The sequence below is a fragment of the Mus pahari genome, chromosome 4, assembly GCF_900095145.1.
Source record: "Mus pahari chromosome 4, PAHARI_EIJ_v1.1, whole genome shotgun sequence".
Taxonomy (NCBI): domain Eukaryota; kingdom Metazoa; phylum Chordata; class Mammalia; order Rodentia; family Muridae; genus Mus; species Mus pahari.
The window spans coordinates 109,644,088-109,667,132 of NC_034593.1; the positions used below are offsets into that span (position 1 = coordinate 109,644,088).

A 23,045-nucleotide genomic window follows, 5' to 3' on the forward strand; every position below is an offset into this window, starting at 1 on the left:
TGAGTTCCAGGACAGCCAGGGCTACACAGAGAAACCCTGTCTCGAAAAAACCAAATATATATATAGCGCCTTAGGCCTGCTAAACATTATCTCCTGGAACAAGTAAGATTAGACAGGGGCAAACAAAGGAAGACTTTGTTTGATAAAATGTTAACTCTACTTCACTCTTCTATTCTTTTCTGATGTACATGGGAAATGACAACCTTCTATCCTATTGCATAGAGGGAAGGAAAGGAGGGAGGGAGAGGGAGGGAGGGAGGGAGGGAGGGAGGAAGGAAGGAAGGAAGGAAGGAAGGAAGGAAGGAAGGAAGGAAGGAAGGAAGGAAGGAAGGAAGCCAGGCTAATTACCTGTACACATACTAGTATCTGATATCTCCTGATAAATAAGGTTAAATGTATTCATAGCAGGCCAGCCTCGATGCTTTTAGAAGAACATGGTTGTCTAGGACTATTTGTGACCAACAATCCAGGAGGGCATGGATGTGGTTGACCTTCTCAGGATGCTACAGAAACTAAGCAAGAGAACTCTTATGCCTAGAGAATTCGTCTATGCCAACACTATGAACTACATACATGATCTGTAGACCTCATAGGCAATGTGAAGTGTGTCTGATGCAGAAAGGACGTGGTCGTGTTCATGATCTTTGACATCTCCTTGCTGTGCCCATGCCTTACAGTTACCAGTACCTGTGAACTTTCACAAGGCTTAATGTGGGATAAGCTTCAAAACTCACATGAGTCTGATTTGAGATTCCTGCTCTGTGATAGCCCATACTGAATCATAAAAGACTAAATATAACCTTTCTGTGGATTTGGGATTTTTTGACAGAAAACTTGAAGGATAGTTAATTGTTTCTCAGATTTGGGGAAGTGAAAGATGGGGGAACTACAGGAAGAAAGATGAGAACAGCCCGCAGATAAGGCAGAGGCAAACACAATCAGTGCTCAGTAGTCAGAAACAAAGGGCAATGTATGGAACACATCACAGAGAACTCTGAAAATAAGAAAGACAGATAGACAGAATGCTTTTTAGTAAGAACTGGCATCGAAAGAGGACCACGGAAAAGCCGGCTCTGAAGGGGCCAAGCACAGAGAATCTGCAGGCTGAATGTAGAACCACAGACATGGAAAGACAAGGAAAGCTCAACTGCTCAAGCAATAGACTCAACAGACCTTGTTAAATGAAGAGTAACAACGTATTTAAGGTTAAAAAAAAAATGTTCTCCACCATGGCTAACAGAGGAAATGTAAGTAGAATGATGCAGGGGATGAGTGTCCTCTCTTCCTTTAGGACCTTGAAGGTAGGCTATGAGTCAAGACACTTTCAAAGAACAGAAGAGGGAAAAGAAAACACTTCCTAGTGGGGGAACCTGGCAAATGTCACCTTACCCAGGTGACAAGTGTTGACACTGTCCTGGACAAGCATCCTTGCCAAGGCACTGCAGGAGGAGCGCCTACCTGTACTCTCCTGGCCATGAGAAAAGCATCCAGTGAGCCCAAGTTGGGGATACTGTAAGAGCAAACTGGCCATTCTCAACAAAGAATCTAGGTGAGGAAAATCAAGGAATGTCAAGAAACCATAATGGACCAGAGGAGATGACGGAGACATGTTACTGGACTGGAGAGACATCATATCCAGTGTGACACTCTCGGCCGGATCCCAGAACAGAATGAGGGACTGGAGTCCCTGTGCCAATCAGCTACCGTTCTGTTTTCACATCTAGTCTTTGGTAAGGCGAGATGTTAACAGGCAAGGGGTGTAATGGTTTAAACACTGAAATGGAAAATCAAACTACCAAAATCCTGGATGTAAATGTGGAGGAAGGCTCTGCTGTGGAAGAGTGGCAGGAACTTTGAGGATATGGTTACAAAGTAAAGAGAGACCAATGGCAATGTAAGCCTCAAAAACCTTTATGACCTCACTTGTACATGTTCCTCATTTGTGCAATGGTAACAATAATCACATCAGATTTTCCGCCAAAGGTTCAGCATCTCGTAGAAAAGGTTTCCACAAATAAACATTAAACCACACGACTTCAACACAGATAAGATTTGAAACCTACCTCTGGTTTACAAAGGGGCTGGAAAGCTCGGCAAGCAGGCGGAAATTGGCGATGTAGGCAAGCGCCCCAGTTGTCTGGATGAGAGACAGAAACAGGGTCACGTATTTTACCAAAATACACAACATGTCCACACAGCCACTCATCCCTGTGTATAATCCATCACTATAAAAACAGACCAGGTTTCTGCCTTTTAGTATTAAATTAACTTTCTTCTTTTTTAAACTTTGTTTTTAGGTGTAGGAATGTGAGCTTAAATGTTTGTATGGGTACCACATGCATGCCTGCTGCCCTGAGTGACCATAAGAAGGGGCCAGACCCCGAGATCTGTAGTGACAGACAGTTGTGGGCCATCACATGGGTGCTGGGGACTGAGCCCAGATCCTCTGGAAGGGCAGTGAGTGTTCTTAACTACTAAACCTTCTCTCCAGCTTCCTGATTTCCTCCTTCAGACTTTAGAGATGTGCTGAGAGCTCCACAAGTGATTAGCAGCCGTCTGTCATACATGTAAATTCCCTTAGCCCTACACATTTTCCTAGGAAAACAGAAATCCAGCAACTGGCTCACTCTGAACTAGCACACGCTACAAACCATCACAGAATCCTCAATCCACTGCAGGAAAACCAGTCACATGCAAGCAAGAATTTCAAAAGTTAAAGAGGCATACAGTCAACATCTAAGGGCATACTTTTAATATCCATTATGAAGTAGAAGGGCTTAAATATCTCAAAAGTGCAATTATCTTAAATAACCTGTGAGCAAGTATATATTTGCTAAACACAACTACATGCCAAATTTTGTCTATCATATTTGATCTAGAAATATATACTTGTCAATCAAAAGGTTCTTGAGCTAACACTCACAGGGGAGAGGGGTCTTTCAAAGTTGAAACATAATATTTAGCATGTTCTACCAATTTATTAAGATGGAAAATACAGAATACAATAATGAACATTAAAAAAAACTTAGAATTTTATTTAATGTACTTTTTAAAATTGCCAAGAGGTAGATTTGTGAGATGGTTCAGTTTGATGCCTGGATCACACTAGGGGGAAGGTAGCCTGACCTCCTCACATATGTCTACACACACGAACACACACACACACACACACACACACACAGAGAGAGAGAGAGAGAGAGAGAGAGAGAGAGAGAGAGAGAGAGAGAGAGAGAGAGAAAGGGGTGGTGGTAAAATTGCCATTAGCTAATGGAGTCACCCCAGCCTCTCCAGTCATATCCGAGTTATGATACATCTCAGAGGGAAGTCTGCCCATCCCCAATCCAGTAGATGCACACAGAACTTGACAAACTATTTTCTGGTCAGGTATGCCATGCTAAAGTAAAACAACATGAAGCATTAAAAATTGAATTTTTATCTGAAAACTATTTTTTAAAACTTATCTACATAATTATTTGGGGTTTAAAATTCAGCACTTGGCCAAAGAACTGCTTTACAGGATCTACTATTTCCAAGTTCTTTGGTGACACTGGAATGTATGAGTAGGGAGGAGGGCCAGTCAAAGACCAAACCAGCAGGCAAGATGAGCTCTATGTGTGAAAGATGGGCCAACTTGCCACAGTGACCCAGAACTCTGGAACCTAAAAGGCAAGTGTGAGATGTCAGGATGTGTGTTTACAAGCATTTGCACAGAAACCTGTGAACAGTAACAGTGCCAATTAGTAGTAACGACACTAACTCAGAGGGCTTTCTTTTGTTTGTTTGCTGTTTTTCACTTACAGTGCTACCACCATTCCTTACTGTCCCCTTCCCTCTGTTGAACACTTCAAATTCAACAGGGTATATTGTATATTAAGGATAGACAGCACATTCTAGGAATAATATAAACACAACAGGACAAACTAAAAGGTATTATCTAGAATCAGTTTAAACAACCGTTTTTCTGTCTCATGACATCGCAGAATATTTTTCTTTTCTATGCCTGTTTTCAGTAACAGTTCTTCCTTACCTATGACAACCTGCAGCCTAAGGGGAGGGGTCTCTTTTTAAACACAGCATGCAAAGCCACTACAATGAAGCATGAGCTTCGCTGTGACTTCAGCTCCTCAGCCAGCCATGTCCGGTGTCCACTGTCCATCCATTATGACAAGCCCAGGTTACCTGTTCTCCCAACAAAGATGTGAGGATATAAAAACCTGTTTTGGATCCAGGCAGTGGTGGTGCACGCCTTTAATCCCAGCACTTGGGAGGCAGAGGCAGGCAGATTTCTATGTTTGAGGCCAGCCTGGTCTACAGACTGAGTTCCAGGACAGCCAGGGATACACAGAGAAACCCTGTCTCCAGAAACAAAAACAAAAAGCAAAAAAACAAACAAAAAAAATGTATTTTGGTTGCAACAGCAGGCTTTTAGAAGTATAGAAATTAAATTTCCGGTTCCCCAGAAACATCTAGCCGCTTTGTATCTAAAATCTTATGTTAGGAGACCAGCTGCTGTCAGTTAAGTTCCTGTGCAGGTATAAACTCATCCTTTCTACTGCTCATGCTGAAACAGACACTATGTTTTCATACTCAAAAGTCCACTGAACCCCCTGAGAAGTTATGACAGAGCCTTGTTCGATGGGGCTACCATTTTCTGGTAAATTTTGTTGTTTGAGACAGTGTCTGACACAGCTCCTGCTGACTTTGGACTCCCTAGGTAACTAGAGATGACTTTGAACCCCTGATTTTCTCAGCTCCACCTCCTGCCTCCACCATATCTGATACTAAGTGCTGCTATAGAACCCAGAGCTTTCTGTTTGCAAGGCAAGCACAGGACCACCAATCACTCCACCCCCTACTTTGCATTTAAGTCTTGAAGCTACCTTGTTTCTAGAAGCTGAGTAACTACTTTATTGTATGATTTTTTTTTCTTGCCATCAACATATAACCAAACAACTCAAAGTTGACGGTTCCCTCCTGTGACCTGCTCCAGAGTCAAGGCGCTGAGAAACTGTCCACTAATACTTGCCTTACTATACACTATTGTTCTGCATTTCATCCTCAACTTATTTATAATTAAAGCAAGCCAGCCTTGTCACAATGTAGAAAATATGAGTTTTCTAAGATGAAGATGAATCACCGTTGTCTTGTAGGCATTTGTTTTTGGACACTCTTATCCTTGCACAAAGTTAATTTTTTAATTAAGAAGTTCTATAGGTTTTGATGAAATTTAAACATGATCGAATAATTTGTAAAATCCTCAGTATCAGAAGCCATTTACAAGGAACTTAGCAGGTAAAGTCTAACCCCACCTTTAGCAAGACATTTACATGCCGATACTGGCTGAAATGCATGCATATGCTACCTGCCAGACACACAGATGGGCAATGCCTCACTTGCATCTTCACAATGCACCACCAACTCTTATTTTGGTTTCCATGTCTAAAAGCTCAGCCTGAAATTCTGTTTTCCAAAAAGCACCCCAAAGCAGGGTTGGACTCTTTGTTGCCATGACTCGAGGTGTCACGTGACTACAGAGGAGGCTGGTCACTGCTCCCACAGAGTCAGGTCTTTGTAAATAAGAGGGCAAAACATCTTTTCAGCCCCAAGATGCTCCTCCCCCTAGCCATCCGGTCAATAAGAAATCTGAGTTACAGCCCTGGAGTTAGGAAATGCAAGTTTATTCAATTTCTTGTAGCAATCAAGAGGAAACTACGATGTGTATGTTCATACAGTATTATCTAAGCTAACTCAAGGCCTGCTGCTTCTAACAGAGCATCCATGTCTTTCTGGAAGATGAAGAAAGTACAGCTTGATTTAGGTGTAGCTGCCCATTTCATCCTAGATTTGTGAAGCCCCATGACCTTCTTGTGCCTTTATGTCTCCTCCACTAAAACTGGGTTGATTGGCGAGGGCTGTAACCAAGAAAGAGGGTATGTCACAGTTCTAGAAGCCAGAAGTCCGGGGTGAAGGTGTAAACAGGCACATGCCTCTGAAGGTCAAGGGATTCTCTGCTCCACCCTTGTGCCAGTCTGATGGTTCCTCTACTTTGGCAGCCCAACTCCTATCTTCATGCAGAATTCCTGGGCCCAAATTACCCCTTTTTAAACGGACATTAGTAACGGTTTATTAAAGGCCCCTCCTACTACAATATGAATTCCTCATAACTAGTTACACATGCAAGTAGACCTATTTCTGAGTCACACTCAGAGGTACTGGACTCAAGGAGATCCAACATATGAATGTTGGAGGGAATTTATGCCCATGTGGAATCTCCAATTCTTTTCTGCATATTGCACAGTATGTTTTGTTTTCACTGTATTTCTCTGTAATTCACTGTTATGGTCATGTGCCATATATATATATATATATATATATATATGAAAATACATACATGTTTCCATATACAAGAATGATGACCTTTTATCAGTGATGTCTGGCATTCTGGTATGGTATCATAAGTCATCTCATTTTCATTATGTAAACTCTTAGAAAATATTGTAGCTTTAGAAAATTCAACTTATAGATTAAACCAGTGCTACCTGAATGCAAGTCACAGCTGTCAGTCCAATACCCAAAGTCCAAAAGGGACAATTGCTGCTCCGACTTACAGCACACTTCCTTGTATCCAAATGTCCCAGTGATGACCCTTTACCATAAACTGGAAATCAGAGTTACCACGGTCAGTTTCACCTCATGGGAGGGATGCAGAATTTTCAGAGGTATGTCTCCCATGGATAGGTCACACTCATTTTTGTTTTATTATAAATTAATTTTAACACATAATAGAGGTCACATTCGCAGCTAGGAGACAAAAGGATACAAAACAGAACAGCTTGACCTCTTCAATTTGTGCAGCATGAAGAAGCACTTTAAAATAACAGGAAACAAATTGCTACTCACGCTGCAAGCTCATGCATATTTTATGTGCATTCTTAATAAAAATTGTGGTGACTTGTTAAAAGTACAGATGAGTTTTTCCAGAAGAATTGGTTAGGGGGATTGGAGAGATGGCTCAGCAGATAAAAGCACTTGCCACTCTTGCAAAGGACTCTGCTTTGGCTCCCGGCACCCACACGCATGATGATTTTATATATATATATATACACACACACATACATACATACAATTAGGCATGCAGACACATACATATAAAAATAATAAATAAATCTTTAACAAATGAACTGGTTGGCGCATTTGACTTAAAGGGGTTAAATCTCAGCAGGCTGGCACATCTGCTACCCCGAGGAAGACTGTAGATTCCAGCTGATGTAAGCGACATAACAGGTCTCATAAGAACACAATAATTGTGGGGGGGCACAGGGGGGGCTTTTGTGCAAGATTTAATAAAAAAACCAAAATAGGAATGGTTGCTTTCAATATTTTCCAGGTTGTGAAGGATTTGCCAGGATTATCTGGGTATGGTTCTAAACTGCATTAATGGGCAAAACCAATAATTTTTAAAAAGAAAATAAGATTACAAGAATAATTGTTTAATTGCACGTAATCCAAATAAAATAAGAAAACTGAAGTTCTCTGCCTTTTTTCTATAAATTCTGTAGTGAATTAAAGCAAGAGAAATAAACTTTGAGAATATATTCATAACTCTTGAGGTAAATCATATAAAAGGAAAAGATATTTTTAGTGGGATTCTTACTTGAACCAGGTGCAAAATCTTTTATTTCATTCCAACAATCCCTCTATGTTTGGCTGTGTCTGTCTGCCTGTCTGTCTGTCAGTCTTCACCTCCCTTCTTGTTCTGAGACAGTTTCACTGTATACTCTTGCCAAGCCTTCAGACTCTCACTATGCACGAGAACAAGCCTTCAACTTGTGATCCTCCCTGTTTACCTACCAAGTGCAGGGACTGCAGGTGTGGGCCACCAGGTCCACTGGGTCACTCCTTGGGGTGGTGGATCCCCATGACACCCAGGACTTGTGTTTCCTCACCTGTCACATCATTTTCTCCCCCTGGCTAAAGGTAGCTCTTCTTCCAATCTGTTTTTGATGAGCAGCCTTCTTCTTCTTTGGGTGGGTGTTTTAAGTCTGGCCTGTGACATAATTATGCCCAGTGTGACTAAGCAGACATGCACCAACATGAGCTAATACGTTCCTAAAGTATGCCAACTTCCCTGCCAAATGCCTTCCTGTGTCCTTCAGTGGCTCAGCTTTTCTAAAGGTTAAGTGCTACTACCAAATTTTTATCCTAATTTTTACTTATTTATTGACCGATTAACTTATTTTGTGTATATAGGTGTTTTGCCTATATGTTTACATGCGTGCCTGGTGCTGGGAGGCCAGAAGAGGGTGTCAGAACCCCTGGGTCCTGAGTTACAAGCAATTATGAGCTGCCATGTGGTACTGGGAACAGAGTCAGGTCCTCTGGAAGAGCAGTCAGCGAATGTTCTTGACTGCTGAGCCATCTCTCCAACTGTCCCCAATTTAAAAAATAATAATTTTAAAAGCATTTTAAAATACACATCCTAAAGTCATAAAACATAATGAAGTAGTAAGGTAACAAGAGCCTCAGTCTTAATTAAAGGTTTACATTTTTTCTCTATAGTCAATGGAAAGCTCAGGAAGTAGACTATGTTTAAACAGCCACTGATCACTGCTTCCAACTCCTTTCATAGTTCATAGGATAAAAAGTGGCCTTTAACCAAGGCACCAAATCACCACCAGAGACAACATCCTTTACAATATCCTATCAAGTTACTGGTAAAAATAGTACCTTTGAAATGTCTTTCTCTAAACACATTTACCCCAAGTGCAAATCCTCCATGGTGTGAGAAAGCATGAGGCCTTTTAAATTCCCTCCTAAGAAAATCTTCACTTTCTTATTTGGAGTCCAGCAGCTTTAAGGTACGGTTCCCTGAGTAAAGGATATGGGAACTATATACATAGTTCTTTTTATTTTTTTTTAAGTACTACTATTGTGTATGAGATGGCCGTGGGGGGGCATGTGGCAGAAAGGATATATGGAGGCCAACTCTAGCACCTGGAGATGGAATTCAGGTCCCAGGCTTGAACAGCAAGCACCTCTGCCTGCCGAGCCATCCCGGTGGCCGCTCTCTTCTGTAATGTTATGTACATATGTCTCCTGCGTATGCATGTGCAGTCGCCTATGCATGCCACCAGAGGCAGATGTCACCAGCTTCCGTTGCTGCCTTACTTTTTCAGACAGGTTCTCTCACTGAACCTCGAGTTTGCCTTCTGAGATCTGATTCTCTCCCTCTCTCCAACGCTGTTGGAACATATGCACGGTGCCAAGTCAGGCTTTTGCACGGGTACTGGTTCTAACACTTACCCACCAAGCACTTTGCGCTGAGCCGTCTCTGTACGCCTAGACGTGCATTACTCTTGAGCCTTATCCCGAGCATACAGACTCTGCAACCCTGGGGCTGGGGGTCAGTGATCTAGATTTTCACGGGCTTGGAGGTGACTCCAGCACACAGCAAACTGAGCAGTGTCTCAAGATCTTCATGTTCAAGGAGTTAACTCTCTTTGCTGTGGTTAACGATCACTTACAAACACTTCCAGCATACCAGACAATGTTTTCCAGGAGAATCTCCTACACTTCCTCTCCCTTAACCTTCAGTTAGGTCAGTTTCTCCACAGATCTCTCAGTTACAGGCCCAGCACCTGCCAAGGACCTTATTGGCTGCTATATTCACAAAGACTGGCGTAGCAGTTGACCCATTTTTCTTGAGCTGAGTCTTGCCTTGAATAGGAGCACGGCCTCTGAAGGGAAGAGCTCAGTCACCTCTGAAGAAAAGCCAACTAGAAGCATAAAGTGAAAACCCTTGCTACTGCACGGTATCGCTAAAACTGGCCAACTACGATGGGGACAATCTCTGAAAATGGAGGTGGTGAATTCCTCGTCTCTGCACGTGCAGGCTCCTCTCGGCAAGCGTTGAAGGTCTCCTGCCTCCTCTCTGAAGCTGGGTTACCAGTGGCCACTCAGCTGATGGATGAATACTGTGGTATCTATGTCCTGTGTGCTCCACAGCTGGGTCAGGAGAAGCCCTGCTTCCTCCCCAAGATGCCTGAGATATCACTCTGGGAATTCCCCTTTCAGAAAACGCCTGCCAGGTGCGTGAAGACAGAACCACGCCCAGAGGAAACAACCACATGTGGATGCCGTCATAGTTCTCACCGAGCTCCGGCAGAGAGCCTACAGCATGTGAAACCTAAGAATATCCTCCCCCACTCTGATCTCTCTCTCTCTCCTCTAACCGGCTAATAATATCCTCCCCCGACTCTTATTTCTCATCCCTCCCCCTCCCTCTTCCTTCCCCACCTGTTTCTCTGTGTAGCCTTGGCTGTCCTGGAACTCACTCTACAAACCAAGCTGGCCTCAAACTCGAGATCCACCTGCCTCTGCCTCCCAAGTGATGGGATTAAAGGTGTGCACCACAATGCCAGCCTTCTGGTTTCTTCCTTGCAAAACATCACCAGCATGCTAGCTTTATCAAGTTCTCTGGCTAAAGATCCTACAACCGTTTTGTAAAAATTAAGGCATGTTAGTCAGAATGTTCACCCATCCTTCAGTGGCTACATCTTACCCAAATGTGTACCCACTACGATGTCCGCACAAACCCCTCTTCCTGCCAAGCCTACCAGGCTTCCACAAACCCCATTTCCTGCCAGCCCAACTCCTGACTATCTCCAAGAAGAGGCGACATCTCCTCCCACGGACTCTTCTCCATAATGGTCTCTGACCTATGAAACCTTCTCTACTTTTTTTTTTCTGAGAATATCAGAGATTTTAAAACTTTATTTATTTATTCACTTTACATCCCATGAACTTTTGCTGAAACAGGGTCTCACTGTGTAGCTTGAGTTCATGGCAGTCGGCCTGCCTCTGCCTCCAGCGTGCTATGCTGAGATTAAAGAACATGGGTTCCCACACCCAGCCCAGTATGAGGATCTTTAAAGACTGAATTTAGTACTGCCTATCTCAAAAGCTCCCAGAATATTCAGAAAGGTATATATGTGCAATATATATCGACTGTAATATACCAGTTATAGCCAATACTATGGAGGAAAAAGAAACAACTGATCCAAGATCTTTTCATTCCCTAAATTAGTGCAGTTTCGTTGACTTATCACTGGCTTATTTACTTAATTATTGAGAAAGGGTCTTGCTCTACGGTAGCATAGGCTGATTCTAACTTGCTAGTTTCTGGCCCTGACCACTTGGATGCTGGAATTCCAGGTATGCACCACCATGCCTGGCTGTTTTTTGAATTAGTACTCCAGTGGAAAGCACACAAAGATACACATCCTCATCCTGACAGCCACTGACACATACACACACACACACACACACACATCCTCATCCTGACAGCCACTGCCCCACACATACACACACACACACACACATACACACCCTCATCCTGACAGCCACTGCCCTACATACATACATACATACATACTACATACATACACACACACACACACACACCTACCTCTCAGTTCAAAATACCCTAACTTGCACATTCACATTAGTAGTTTTGGCCTCAATGTCTGCATTAACCAAGAGTAAGTCTCCTCTCTCTTCTACTTCATAGTCCCCTTGACATTTCAAAGCTAGGTGTCCTGTGACCACTCTCCAGTCCAGGCTCTCATCTCAGGAGCCTTCAATTATATGTCTTAATTGGTACCTGATCTAATCCTGCCTCTACAGTCCACTGGCTGCTCCCCTGAGTATCTCTGTCCTGAACATTTGACACTGGGGGCTCTAGATAGGGGCTACATTGGGTGTGGTCTGACCTGACAAGTGAGAACATTCTCTAATGAGACACTGTGCCTTTCCTGCTGGATCTAAATTTGAAAATGGCTTTCATTTTCAGACATGATATACTATTGATGGAGGTATGGTCAGCCACCACCAGGGCAACTCTCGCTTTCATAGGTTATTAAACCTAATGTGAAGTATGCTCTTCATTTATGTAGGCTTATCATTCTAGTGTGTAGCTTTATTTTAAAAATATACTGTCCAACACAGTAGTTTTTCTTCCCAAATTTTTTATAAGTAAGCTTTCTTTTCTTAATTTACTGTGATAAAATATAGACAACATGCGGGTTTTAGAAGTGTAGAGTCGGAGACAGTAAGGACAACCGACTGTCACACAACCGTCAGCACTATACTCCCAGAACATTCTCAAATTCAGAAACAATGAACCCTCATTATCCCTTCGGCCCAGTCCTTAGCAACCTGGAGTCTTTTCCTCTGTGGACTTGAGAATTCTCGGCATCTCATAAGAAGAGTCATATGATAAGCTTGCTCTTAGGAAAATCTAATTTAAGAGTAAAATACTAGCCAGGATTGCACGTTGTCCCAGGCTTATACCAAGCCCGAGACAGTTCAGAGGCCCAAGCTGAGGTTATTTAATATCTAGAAGTTAAGCTTTATTTTTTTAAAGCTTTCTGAAGAAAATTGTAGACTGCATGCAAAATCTTTTTTTTTTTTTTTTTAAGTGACTGGAGCTATCAGGGAAGGCAGTTCAGCAGCTTGACTGACAGCTGTCACATCCATCTTCTCACGCCTAGTCACAGCAGCAGCTGCCCAGTGTGGAAACTGAGTAACTTCACCAGGATGGGAAGAGAAGAATCCTGGATTGGGAGAGCTGTTGCCACCTTCATAGTCCCAAAGTCGGCCAAGACCGTGAACTGCACTGCTATGACCTTTGACAAGTTGGGTATGGGAAGGTGACAATGAAAACTTCTATCCACCATTTCAAAAGAGGCAATGGGAGCTTGTCAACCAAGCAACCACTTCTCCAGTGGTCCCCAGAGTGGTTATCCGGACAACCCTAGGGACGCAGTGGACTCTCAGACAGTCACCAACACCTTCATGAGACTCCAGACTAGAAGACGCTGGAGTTAGGGAACCACCCAAACTGCCCTGCCACCACAAAGTCAGCTTCAGATGGTTCTTAAATGATCCTGCCTGCAGCACGTGAGATAGCCTTAACTACAGATATGCTGGTCTCTCTAGATCGGATGTCAATCTGAAAGGGAGATACCTCCTACATCCATAGCACTAGTGTGCATCTATCTATTCCTGGAGGTTTAACCTGCATTTGCTTCATTCACAGTGGGCAGTCCTGTTTTTCCCCTGTACATAGCCTCTGTGGAGCAGAGCACTGGCATCGTCCAAAATAATTATCCACCTGGGGTGCAGGGAGGGTGGACTATGCTGGTTGCCGGAACAATGGGTGACTACCAAGGTGACAGTTCCAGGCACACCCAACAGCTTCTATAGGACAGAAAAGTTTAAGAGTGGCTTGAGGCAGATATCTCTGAGTTTAAGAACAGCCTGGTCTATAAAGTGAGTTCTAAGACAGACACTCCAGTCGAGAGGAGAGGAGGGGAGGGGGAGGAGAAGGGGAGGGGGGGNGGGGGNGGGNGGGAGGGAAGGAGGCAGGCAAAGACTGGAGGTGTGAGGCTGTCCAGGGCTGTCCACAGTGCTGAGAAGGTGAGGGACAGTGGAGAGGGTGAATGGAGGGGAGATGTTGCACGCAGGGGCTGCTAGAGAGCTCCACACGGTCACTGAGTTACTATCTCCTGGTGCTGAGGAGCAATGCAAAGCTAAAATGTTAAGAGCTGGGTTCTGAAACCCTGAGCTCCAAGCTGTCACAGAACACAATGGACTCTGTGGCAGTAAGAGCTACACGGGTTCAACATCCAACACTTGGCATTCCACATACAAAGGAAGCTGCCTTTTATCTCATCTCTTTTCCATCTGAACTGGTATGTGACAGTGTGACAGAGCAACCCATCAGCTGTTTTCTTTCCTTATTTATTTCCATATTGACCGGAAAATGGGATTTAAAACCCCAGCAAGCTAAAGCTAAAAAGAAGACAGCTTAGCTAAAGTTATTTCCAATATACGAATCCCTGTTACCAGAGAGCTGAGAAATGGCAGACAGAGGCCCTGCCTTCTTGTCCTTTGCTTACTTTTTGCTTTTCTTAGCAGTTCAAGTCCAGATCCCAAGCCAAATAGAAACTCAGCTATGATCCAATACCAAACGGAAAATGTGGAAACAAATTCCTACAACTTAGAAAGGGGGACACGCACGGCTATTATGGTGGTTACCTAAAATCTTACCATTTTCATGTGTGTATGTAGTGTTTGCGTGAGTGGGGCCCAAAACTGACGTGAGAAATCACCCTCCATTGTTCTCCCTTTACCTTAGTAACTGTAATGGGGTCTCTCAATAGGACCCAAGAGTTGGCCGTGTACACCTAGTCTTTCCCTGGGGACTCCCTGTCTCATCCATCTATGGTTGGAGTTAACGGGGGGGGGGGGTGTTCATCCCCCAGATACTTCTGTTGGTTCTGGGGAATCCAAGCTCAGGGTCACAGGGTCACCTACTCAGTTCCTAAACTTCTTCTCCAGGCTATTCTAATGGGGGGGGGGGGAAATGGGTGAATAGAGTATTTGTATGCGTTGAATATAGTTAAATACACTATTAAAATCTTTTTAGCTGGGCATGGTGGCACATGGCCTTTAATCCCAGCACTTGAGAGGTAGAGGCAAGTGGCTCTCTGAGAGTTCAAGACCAGCCTGGTCAACATAGCGTCAAGGTTACACAGTGAAACTCCTGTCTCCAAAAACAAATGTTTTTAAGCTAAGGATTTTGCTTCCTAGCAAAACCTACTCAATAACCATAGACTAAGACTAAGAAGCGCCATCTATTTTATAGTATCGCTTTGTAGATAAAATTTATGATGCATTTATGTTTGCATGCACATGCATGTGTGTGTACAGGTGTCTGTGTCCACACATGTGGCAGCTACAAGTCAATCTTGGAGGCCTTCTTCAGTCACAGTACCCCTTATGTCTTTCACTGGTCTGGAACTTGCCTATTCAGCTAACTAGCTGGCTAAACTATGTATGTACCCGGCTCCCCTCCCAAGGGCAGGATTAACAAGGGTAAGCTACCAAGTCCACGATATTAACACAGAGGCATGGTTCACGCTTGGGTGCCACTGCTTACTAGACAAGAGCCCCCAGCCCCTGGATATTTTTGCCAAGGCTAAACCAAGTCACAGTGCCTTCCTAACCCTTAGAGTCTATCAAGTAAAAGGTCAGTGCATGTGACACAACAAAGTCTTTCCCTGTTATAGGACTTTCATACAGAAACTGGGGTGAATTGTTAAACAAGGGAAGCCACATAGAACTTCTGACCCGTAAGACACCACATTCCAATCAATACTTTTAAATGAATTCATGAAGACCCATTAGAAACCAAAGTTTCTTCCTAAACTGCAGCAGATCAGTGCAATAAATAGATGCTAGGATGCTGCAGTGATGCAGAGCTGAGAATGGAGTACCCTTGATGACCTTCATGTAACTAATTATACACAGGTGGGGCGTAGCTCGAGCCCAGTAGTGCATCCCTAAGTAAAAACAAAACCAACCGCACTGAGTCAAAAAGGGTAAGAAAGGAAAGAAAGAAAAAAGAAGGAAAGGAAAAAGAAAGAAAAAAGAAGTCAAGACGAGAAGCCACAGTATTGGGGACTGTCCTTTTAAAAAGCTATTAAGGGGTTGGAGAGATGGCTCAAAGCTTAAGAACACTGCTGTTCTTCCAGATGACCCAGGTTCAATTCCCAGCACCCACATGGTAGATCACCACCATCTATAACTCTAGGTCTGGGGGACCTAGTGCTCTCTTCTGGCCTCCTAGGTCACCAAGCACACACATGGTGCATAGACTTACATGGCACAAAGCACTCCACACATAAAATAAGGATTTGTAATGAATTAAAGCATAAATCAAGCCGTGTCCCCCACAGTAAGAGACAATGTCACCCTCCCTCGCCGACCAGCATCCGTTCTCAGGAGTGAAAGCTGAAAGGCACTTTGAAAAACTATAGCATGTTTGCCTCTCTGCACAAAAGGAAGCAGCGCTCCCAAGATTTAAACTACTTTGGTAGGAAAAAAAATTAATAAATGCAGTAAGGAGCACAAAAAGAGTGCTCAAAACCCAACAGAGCCCAGGGCTAGGGAGAAAACTCAGTCAATGAAAGGTTTCCATTGCAAGTAGGAGGGGCTAGAGTCAAGAGCTAGCAATCATACATACAAAAGCCAGGCCTGATGACGGCTAACTAGCACCTTTGACCTCCACAGGCATGAACACACAAACAGATACACACATGTACACACACAAACACACAGCATGCTCAGACACACATACAAAGGCACTGCAAAAGCTAAGTACAAGGGGCTGGAGGGACGGCTCAATGGTTAAGAATACTTGCTGCTCTTGCAGAGAACCTGGGTTGAATTTCCAGCGCCCACTTGGTAGCTCACAACTGTCTGTGACTCCTGTGCCAGGCCACACCAAGTGGCACATGTGCACACACACAAGTAACACACTCATATGCATACATATCTATGCACACATGAGTGTGTTTAAAAATCATAAGCATAACCAGTAATATTTAAATCCACATCCTGCTATTCAAATTATGTCTTCACTAGAGTCTGTATTTTGAAACCTGGAAAAAAAAACTTGCTTCTACTCCTACTTTTTTTATTTAATTCCAATAACGAGATCAAACAGTTGCAGACATGAAGTCAAATGCTTCTAAATAATGATAAATAATAAGAATTTTATAACATTTTATTTCAGGAAAAAATAACTATTACTTTGTTAGCTTTCTTAGAGTAACAAAATGAGTTGAGTTTACTATCTGGGGGGAACCCTTTATGTATTCAATGAAGAATAACATATTCACAGCAGACACTTAGAAGCTGCTCTTGCTAAAATGCACTGACTTCCCTTGGCCCCACAAGATACTAAAAGCACAGTGTAGGCCTGGCACCTCCACCTTCAGTTTTCATCTGCCTCCTTGGGCATTTCATAAAGCACCAGGCTCTCAAAGATAGTTCTGTGTCATTATCCTAAACTTCAGAGTCACCTCAGATTCCAGTAACAACAGGACCTGAGGGGACTGAAAGTAAGACAGAGCATGGCACATACTGAGGGCAGTTACAGTGACAATGGTGAGGCCACCCTGAGCAGCACATACTGAGGGCAATTACAGTGACAATGGTGAGGCCACCCTGAGCCAGGAAATCATCTTGGAGGAACCAGGCTGGTCCTCTCAGAAACAACAGGGACAACTTCTCATTGGACCAGCCGGAAGGGCCAGATCTGAGACAGCGATCTGAAGGCTCACACCTTGACCAGGACTGCCTATGCATACCTACTGTCCTGTGCCAAGTCTTCCTCTATCTAAAACTGAAGCTCAGGTCAGTAATCTGAAGATGAGCTCGGGACATCCAATCCTCTCCAATTTGACAAAATCTCCTTTCTCTGCTTTTCCCTTTTCATTGGTGTCACTAAATGCATGATGGGGCCATGGGAGCTGAGGTTTCTGCCCCAAAACTTGGGTGGCCAATTATTCAATCCCAGCCCTTGGGAGGCAGAGGCGGCCAGATCTCTTTGAGTTCAAGACTAGCCTGGTCTAGGACTTTGCTTTGCTGTGAACAGACTGACTGACTTTGGATGACTTTATTACATATTAAAACATCATAGCAGAGGAAGGCATTAAAGCAACAAGACAGCAATGGGTCTTACTCGCTAAATAAGACAACCACTAATTTCTCCTTTAAAACAGCATGCGTTTGATTTTTTAAAAACAGGCATAAACGTCCAAAGGGAAACTAGTATTCATCTCATATAATTAAGCATTCAACTTGTCAATCTATGCACAGCCAGCCACTTACCAAGCTTGTGACTCCAGAAGCTAAAACAGAACAGCAGTTTATAACATCTAAGTTTACAGACCCATATAAGGGACCAAGCACACAGAAATCTATCCCCATCCAAGGCTGTTAAATCACAAATGTATCGAGAAAGACAAGGGGTTACATCTGCAAGGTCCTAAGGTTGTTTTAAGTGGAAACAAGTAATTAGTGTCATTTGCCTGGCTTGGTTTATGAATACATAGACACACTGAGGAAGGAATGGTGGCCCATGCCTGTCATTTCTTCACCTGAGAGGCAAAGGCAGTGAAGCCAAGAGCTGACGGGGGATGGGAGGATTTGGCTGGGGGGGGAGGGAGGAAATGATGTCAATACAGTACACTTACATATGAAATTCTCCAAAATTTACCATAATTATAACTTCAGCCTCATTGCTGTCTACTATGAATTATCATTACTATTACTTAAAAGACAAAGATAAGAGCCCAAAAGCATTGGAGGAAATGCGTATGACCCTAAGAATCAGCTTAACAAGACTGTATTGTAATGCACTGCCGTTCCTTTTAATACATGCTTGGTGCGATAGGTACAAGGAGGAAAAGGGGTGGGGAGTGGTTAGCTCAAGATTGCCTCAGCTAGCGTATGCTATGTGAGATCCCATCTCAAAAGACCAAAACCAAACTAAACAAATTAGAATAGGTACCAGTAGAAAAACACATGTGAATTTATTGTTTTGGTCATTATAACTTAAGAGTGATCCCTGCGTGCATTTGAACATGGCCATTGTGCATTAAAGCTTACAGAATGCCAGGTGTCTGCCCCAGCACGCAGGAGGCAGAGGCAAGTGGATGTCTACGAGTGTGAGGTCTAACTGGTCTACATAATGAGCTCCAGGACAACTAGGGCTACCCAGAGAGAACCTATCTCAAACAAACAAACAAACAAACAAACAACAAACCACAAACAAGACTTATGGGCTTAGATCCATGTTCAGCCTCACGCGTCTCTGGTGGTGTCTGCTGGGTAGGCTACTGTGAGGGCTTGTACTCACCAATACAAAGGAGTATGCAGTTAGTGCTGCGCAGTGGTGAATTATAAAAAATTTGTCGCCGATCACTTTCCAATTAAAAAGTATAATCAATAAATCTGCAAGAAAGAAAAGTGAGATGTCACATTGGAGAAAAAGCTGCTTGGTCTCATAAGTGTATTTACCTCCATGTCTGTTAACTCTTGGCTGTCCTGATAGAGCACAGGCTCCCGCCATTAGCTTTGTAGTAATTACACTAATGGGATCTTTAGAAAAGACACAGACCATTGTTGTGCTTTCTTCTCTCTCTCTCTCTCCTCTCTCTCTCTCTCTCTCTCTTTCTCTCTCTCTCTCTTCTAGGGTTTAGGCCTCAGTTGTTTGAGGTCTCAGTCTGCAAATATGTCCTTTCTTTTCTTTATTTTCCCTGTACAGACCCTTAAAGCTATTTTTCAAATAAGCCAAAAACATAAACAATATATTCTTTGCATCATTCCATGGGTAGTTTACAAAGTAATAAGCAATGAACAACGTTATCACATACCAGAAATGAGGTAGCCTGAAGCAGTTGCAATATTTATGTTCACATATGTTGGATCACCCCTATACATATTTAAAACAAAACAAAAACAACACGACGTTATCCTTCTAAACATGGACAGTTTTCTCTCATCTATCTTACTGAGGCAAGGCTTCATGCGGTCCAGGCTGGCCTCAAACTTGCTAGGACCACCTTGAACTGGAATTCCTGTGTCTTGCTAGGACCACAGGATGCACCAGCGCACCGGACACAGGACGACTTGTTTTGATCAGAAAACCTGTTGCCCATACTTCGCATGAAGTTTGCTCCATGCCCAAGCCAGCCTCCAGGATCTTCATAAAGACTAATCCATTGACTCTTGACATTTAAACTAGGCTGAACTCTAAGAAACCATCCAACACCAACTCATACCGGGGTTTGCAGAGTCAAAAGCAGTCTGCCTAAGGATGACCAAGAACAGCTCGTGTTTTTCTTAAGTGCTTATTATCTATTCTCAGAAACATCCAAATCCATGGGTGTTAACACAGGGTTTGTTTCTGTTTTAAATGAGGAGGCAGTATCTACAGTTTCAACGCTCTTGGAGGATACCTAAGGGCCCACTGGCCTATGTGGGGAGTAGGTCACTAGCGATTCTAGACTCTGTTCTAAACCTATCTGAGCATAGTGCTGGCTAAGATAATACTTCTGACTGCACAAAAAAAAAAAAAAAAACAATTTTTATGTATACATACATATATAATTTTAAAATGCACAAAAATATAATTTTACACAAAGACTTGTGTTTTCATATGATTTCTTCACATGAGGACTGAAATGCCTTACTTAGAAGCAGGGACTCAGTTAAATGAAGAAATCATCTATCTTCCCTCTGACTTTGAGGCAATATTGTCCTATCGATATTATTCTACTGAGGATTAAAGGAATTTATCTAGTACCCAAGAATATAGTCAGAACAGGACAATCTGACGCTGGTGTTGTGACCAGGATCACAAATCCATATCAATACAATGTATTTCTTTTAAAATTTTCTATTTCATCTTTTATTAGTAGTAGTATATGTATGTTGTACATATGTGTATATGACGTGTTTGAGTGCAGGCACACACATGCTACTGGGTGTCTGTGTAGAGGTCAGAAGACAACTTTCTCAGGAGTCTGATCTTTCATTCCACTTTTATGGGTCCCAGGGGTTAAACTCGGTGTCCAGGCCTAGGCAGGATGGAACCAGCTGAGCAGCTCACTAGCCTAGGATGGGATGCATCTGCCTCACTCCATCCTTCGTGTGGTTTGAAACCTGTATTACTTAGAAATTAACACAAGATGAAACTGGTAATAGAGAAAATACAAAAGAGAAGTCATATTTTCTTCATACATTTTGATCTATAAATGCAAACCAGAAAAATTAGACCTGGAATAAATCACAAAAAAAACCCTCTGCAAAATTTATAATTTACATTTAGTTAAAGCTACCAAGGCAAAACTCAACTGAGGAGTGACATCTTCCACATGTGTGTGTGTGTGTGTGTGTGTGTGTGTGTATAAATGTGTGTGTGTGTGTGTGTGTGTGTGTATATATATATATATATATATATATATACACATATACATATATTACTTCTCAAAGGACTGGCTCTGTTTGCAATCCTGTCTAGAAAATAACTGTGGTGGGAATTAAAGATATGATTTGTTTAGGTTGAGAATACAAACTCTGGTCAAAGTATGAATAGGCTAAAATTGAGTCACTTTGAAAAAAAATCTTCCTAATAAAAATGAAAATGTATCAGCCAGTAAATCCTGGAAGAACAGATTCACACTTATGGAAGGGATGGTATCCCTGTAGTCACATAGTGCTGGTCAAATCACCTGGTTAAACTGTCCCATATCCCACAGGGCACAGAGCCACCTCACATCTGTGCTTGTTACCCACCAACTCCCCACAGTAAGGTGCCTAAGCCTTCCTGAGTAACTCCAGCAGTTTGTAAACCTTCTGCAACCACAACTGCACTCAGTGTTTACAGCATCTTTATGGTTACCTTAGGCATATACTAAATCATTAAATATTTACAAGGGTTGGGTTTAATTCCTTTAGCATGGCCATCTGTAAGTCCCATTTCAGTTCTTTGATGGCAAACAATGGGTCCCACACAACTCTGAAGACAAGTCTTAAGTGGTGATCACTCCGGCTGACTGTCCTAGCTCAATGAGGACACTGTTTTGCTCCCAACTGTTTGTAATAACTTGGTTTTGCTCAATTAATCACATTCTCCTTGTCTGAGCTGGCAATTGCAAAAGCAAAATGGCCTTCAACATTTGTGCTCAAATCTAAAATCCTTTTAATGTAATTGGCTGAAGTACAACCAAATATAAGCACTTTAATAAGACATACATCAGAGGTAATCGATATGCTTTCTGTTTTAAACAAATGTAAATGAGGCTTTTATTAATAATGAATAGCAATGCATTCATCAAATTAAGTAGCTGGGAAGGAAACAGCTTACCAGAGTGGATCAGCTATAGTCGCCTCATCGAAGAAGAAGAGGTATAGGCCAAAAATCCCAACCAACAAAGAGTGGCATGTGGATACTACCCTGAAACGAGACGAGGCACACACACAAACATCTCAAAGTCCTTATAGTGAACAACTTATTCCTCTATGGAATTCTCCATCCTGAAAGATTCACACCTTGAAGCTTTGAACATTAAACAGGAAAGAATGAAATGCAAGTACCGCACATCTAGGCGTGACTAACACTGTCATTTAGAGGGGCCAGAGGCATGGCTTGGCAGCAGAGCACCTACCTTGCATGCAGAAGGCTCTAGGTTCAATCCCCAGCAACCAAAAATAATCAAATCAGGGGCCAGGGTGGTGCTGCACGCCTTTAATCCCAGCCATCGGAAAGCAGAGGCAGATGGATCTCTGTGGGGTTAAGACTAGTCTGGTCTCCAGAGCGAGTTCTACACTAGCCAGAGGTATTGATGAGATATTGTCTCAAGAAATCGAGTAATAATGATAATGACAGTGACAATGGTAATGAAGTCACTTAGAAACCATAGGGCCACAGCCTTCCTTTCATATGAACAAGTTCTATAATCCTGGGTGAATCATTGCTCTGACACAGTTGGTAAGGCCACAACCCTGCACCCTTCAAGTTCCATCAGCAGCAATGTGGATGCAGGGTGAGTTTCCTGCTCTCGGCAGGAAATGACTTCCACGTCTACTCTCTTTAAATGGTTCCTTCTTATGCCCCTCACTGCTAGTGAGGGAACCTGGGGCCCACTTATGCCATACAAGTGCTCCACAACTGAGCTACACGTCTGGCCCATCTCTGTATTCCCAAAGCAGTCTGAATGGGTTGTGACTTGAAGATACATGGTCTAAGAGATTCAGTTATCAGTGTATATTCACATACATCAACACACTTGTGGTGCATCTTTGAGGAGCAATAGCAGAAGGGGTCATGGGACCCCTTCACCACTATTAGGAAAACACTTCCAAAAAGAAAAGTTGAGAACCACGAATCCACAGCTTTTATTTAGTTGTCTAGTGTTGTTGGGGTTGTTTTGTTTTGTTGTTTATTTGTTTGAGAAAGGGTATTGCTGTATTTCTCAAGCTGGGCTTGAACTTGTGGGGTTCAAGGGATCTGCTCAAGAATCTGGAGTACAGGGGGCTGGTGAGATGGCTCAGTGGGTAAGAGCACCCGACTGCTCTTCCGAAGGTCCGGAGTTCAAATCCCAGCAACCACATGGTGGCTTACAACC

At 42.9% G+C, this 23,045-nt stretch overlaps 1 protein-coding gene across 3 annotated transcripts in view; it reads right to left on the reverse strand.

The window, feature by feature from the left end:
• The window catches only part of LOC110321087 (transmembrane protein 56), a 57,524-nt gene that overhangs the window by 4,038 nt on the left and 30,441 nt on the right, over positions 1–23,045 (reverse strand). For all 3 annotated transcript variants that reach the window (XM_021197196.2, XM_029537908.1, XM_029537907.1), the window contains exons 4-7: positions 21,785–21,874; positions 19,290–19,348; positions 18,773–18,867; positions 2,064–2,137 (exon numbers count right to left, since the gene is read on the reverse strand). In XM_021197196.2, the coding sequence (XP_021052855.1) occupies positions 2,064–2,137; positions 18,773–18,867; positions 19,290–19,348; positions 21,785–21,874 (318 nt within the window). The remainder of the gene's footprint in view (positions 1–2,063; positions 2,138–18,772; positions 18,868–19,289; positions 19,349–21,784; positions 21,875–23,045) is intronic.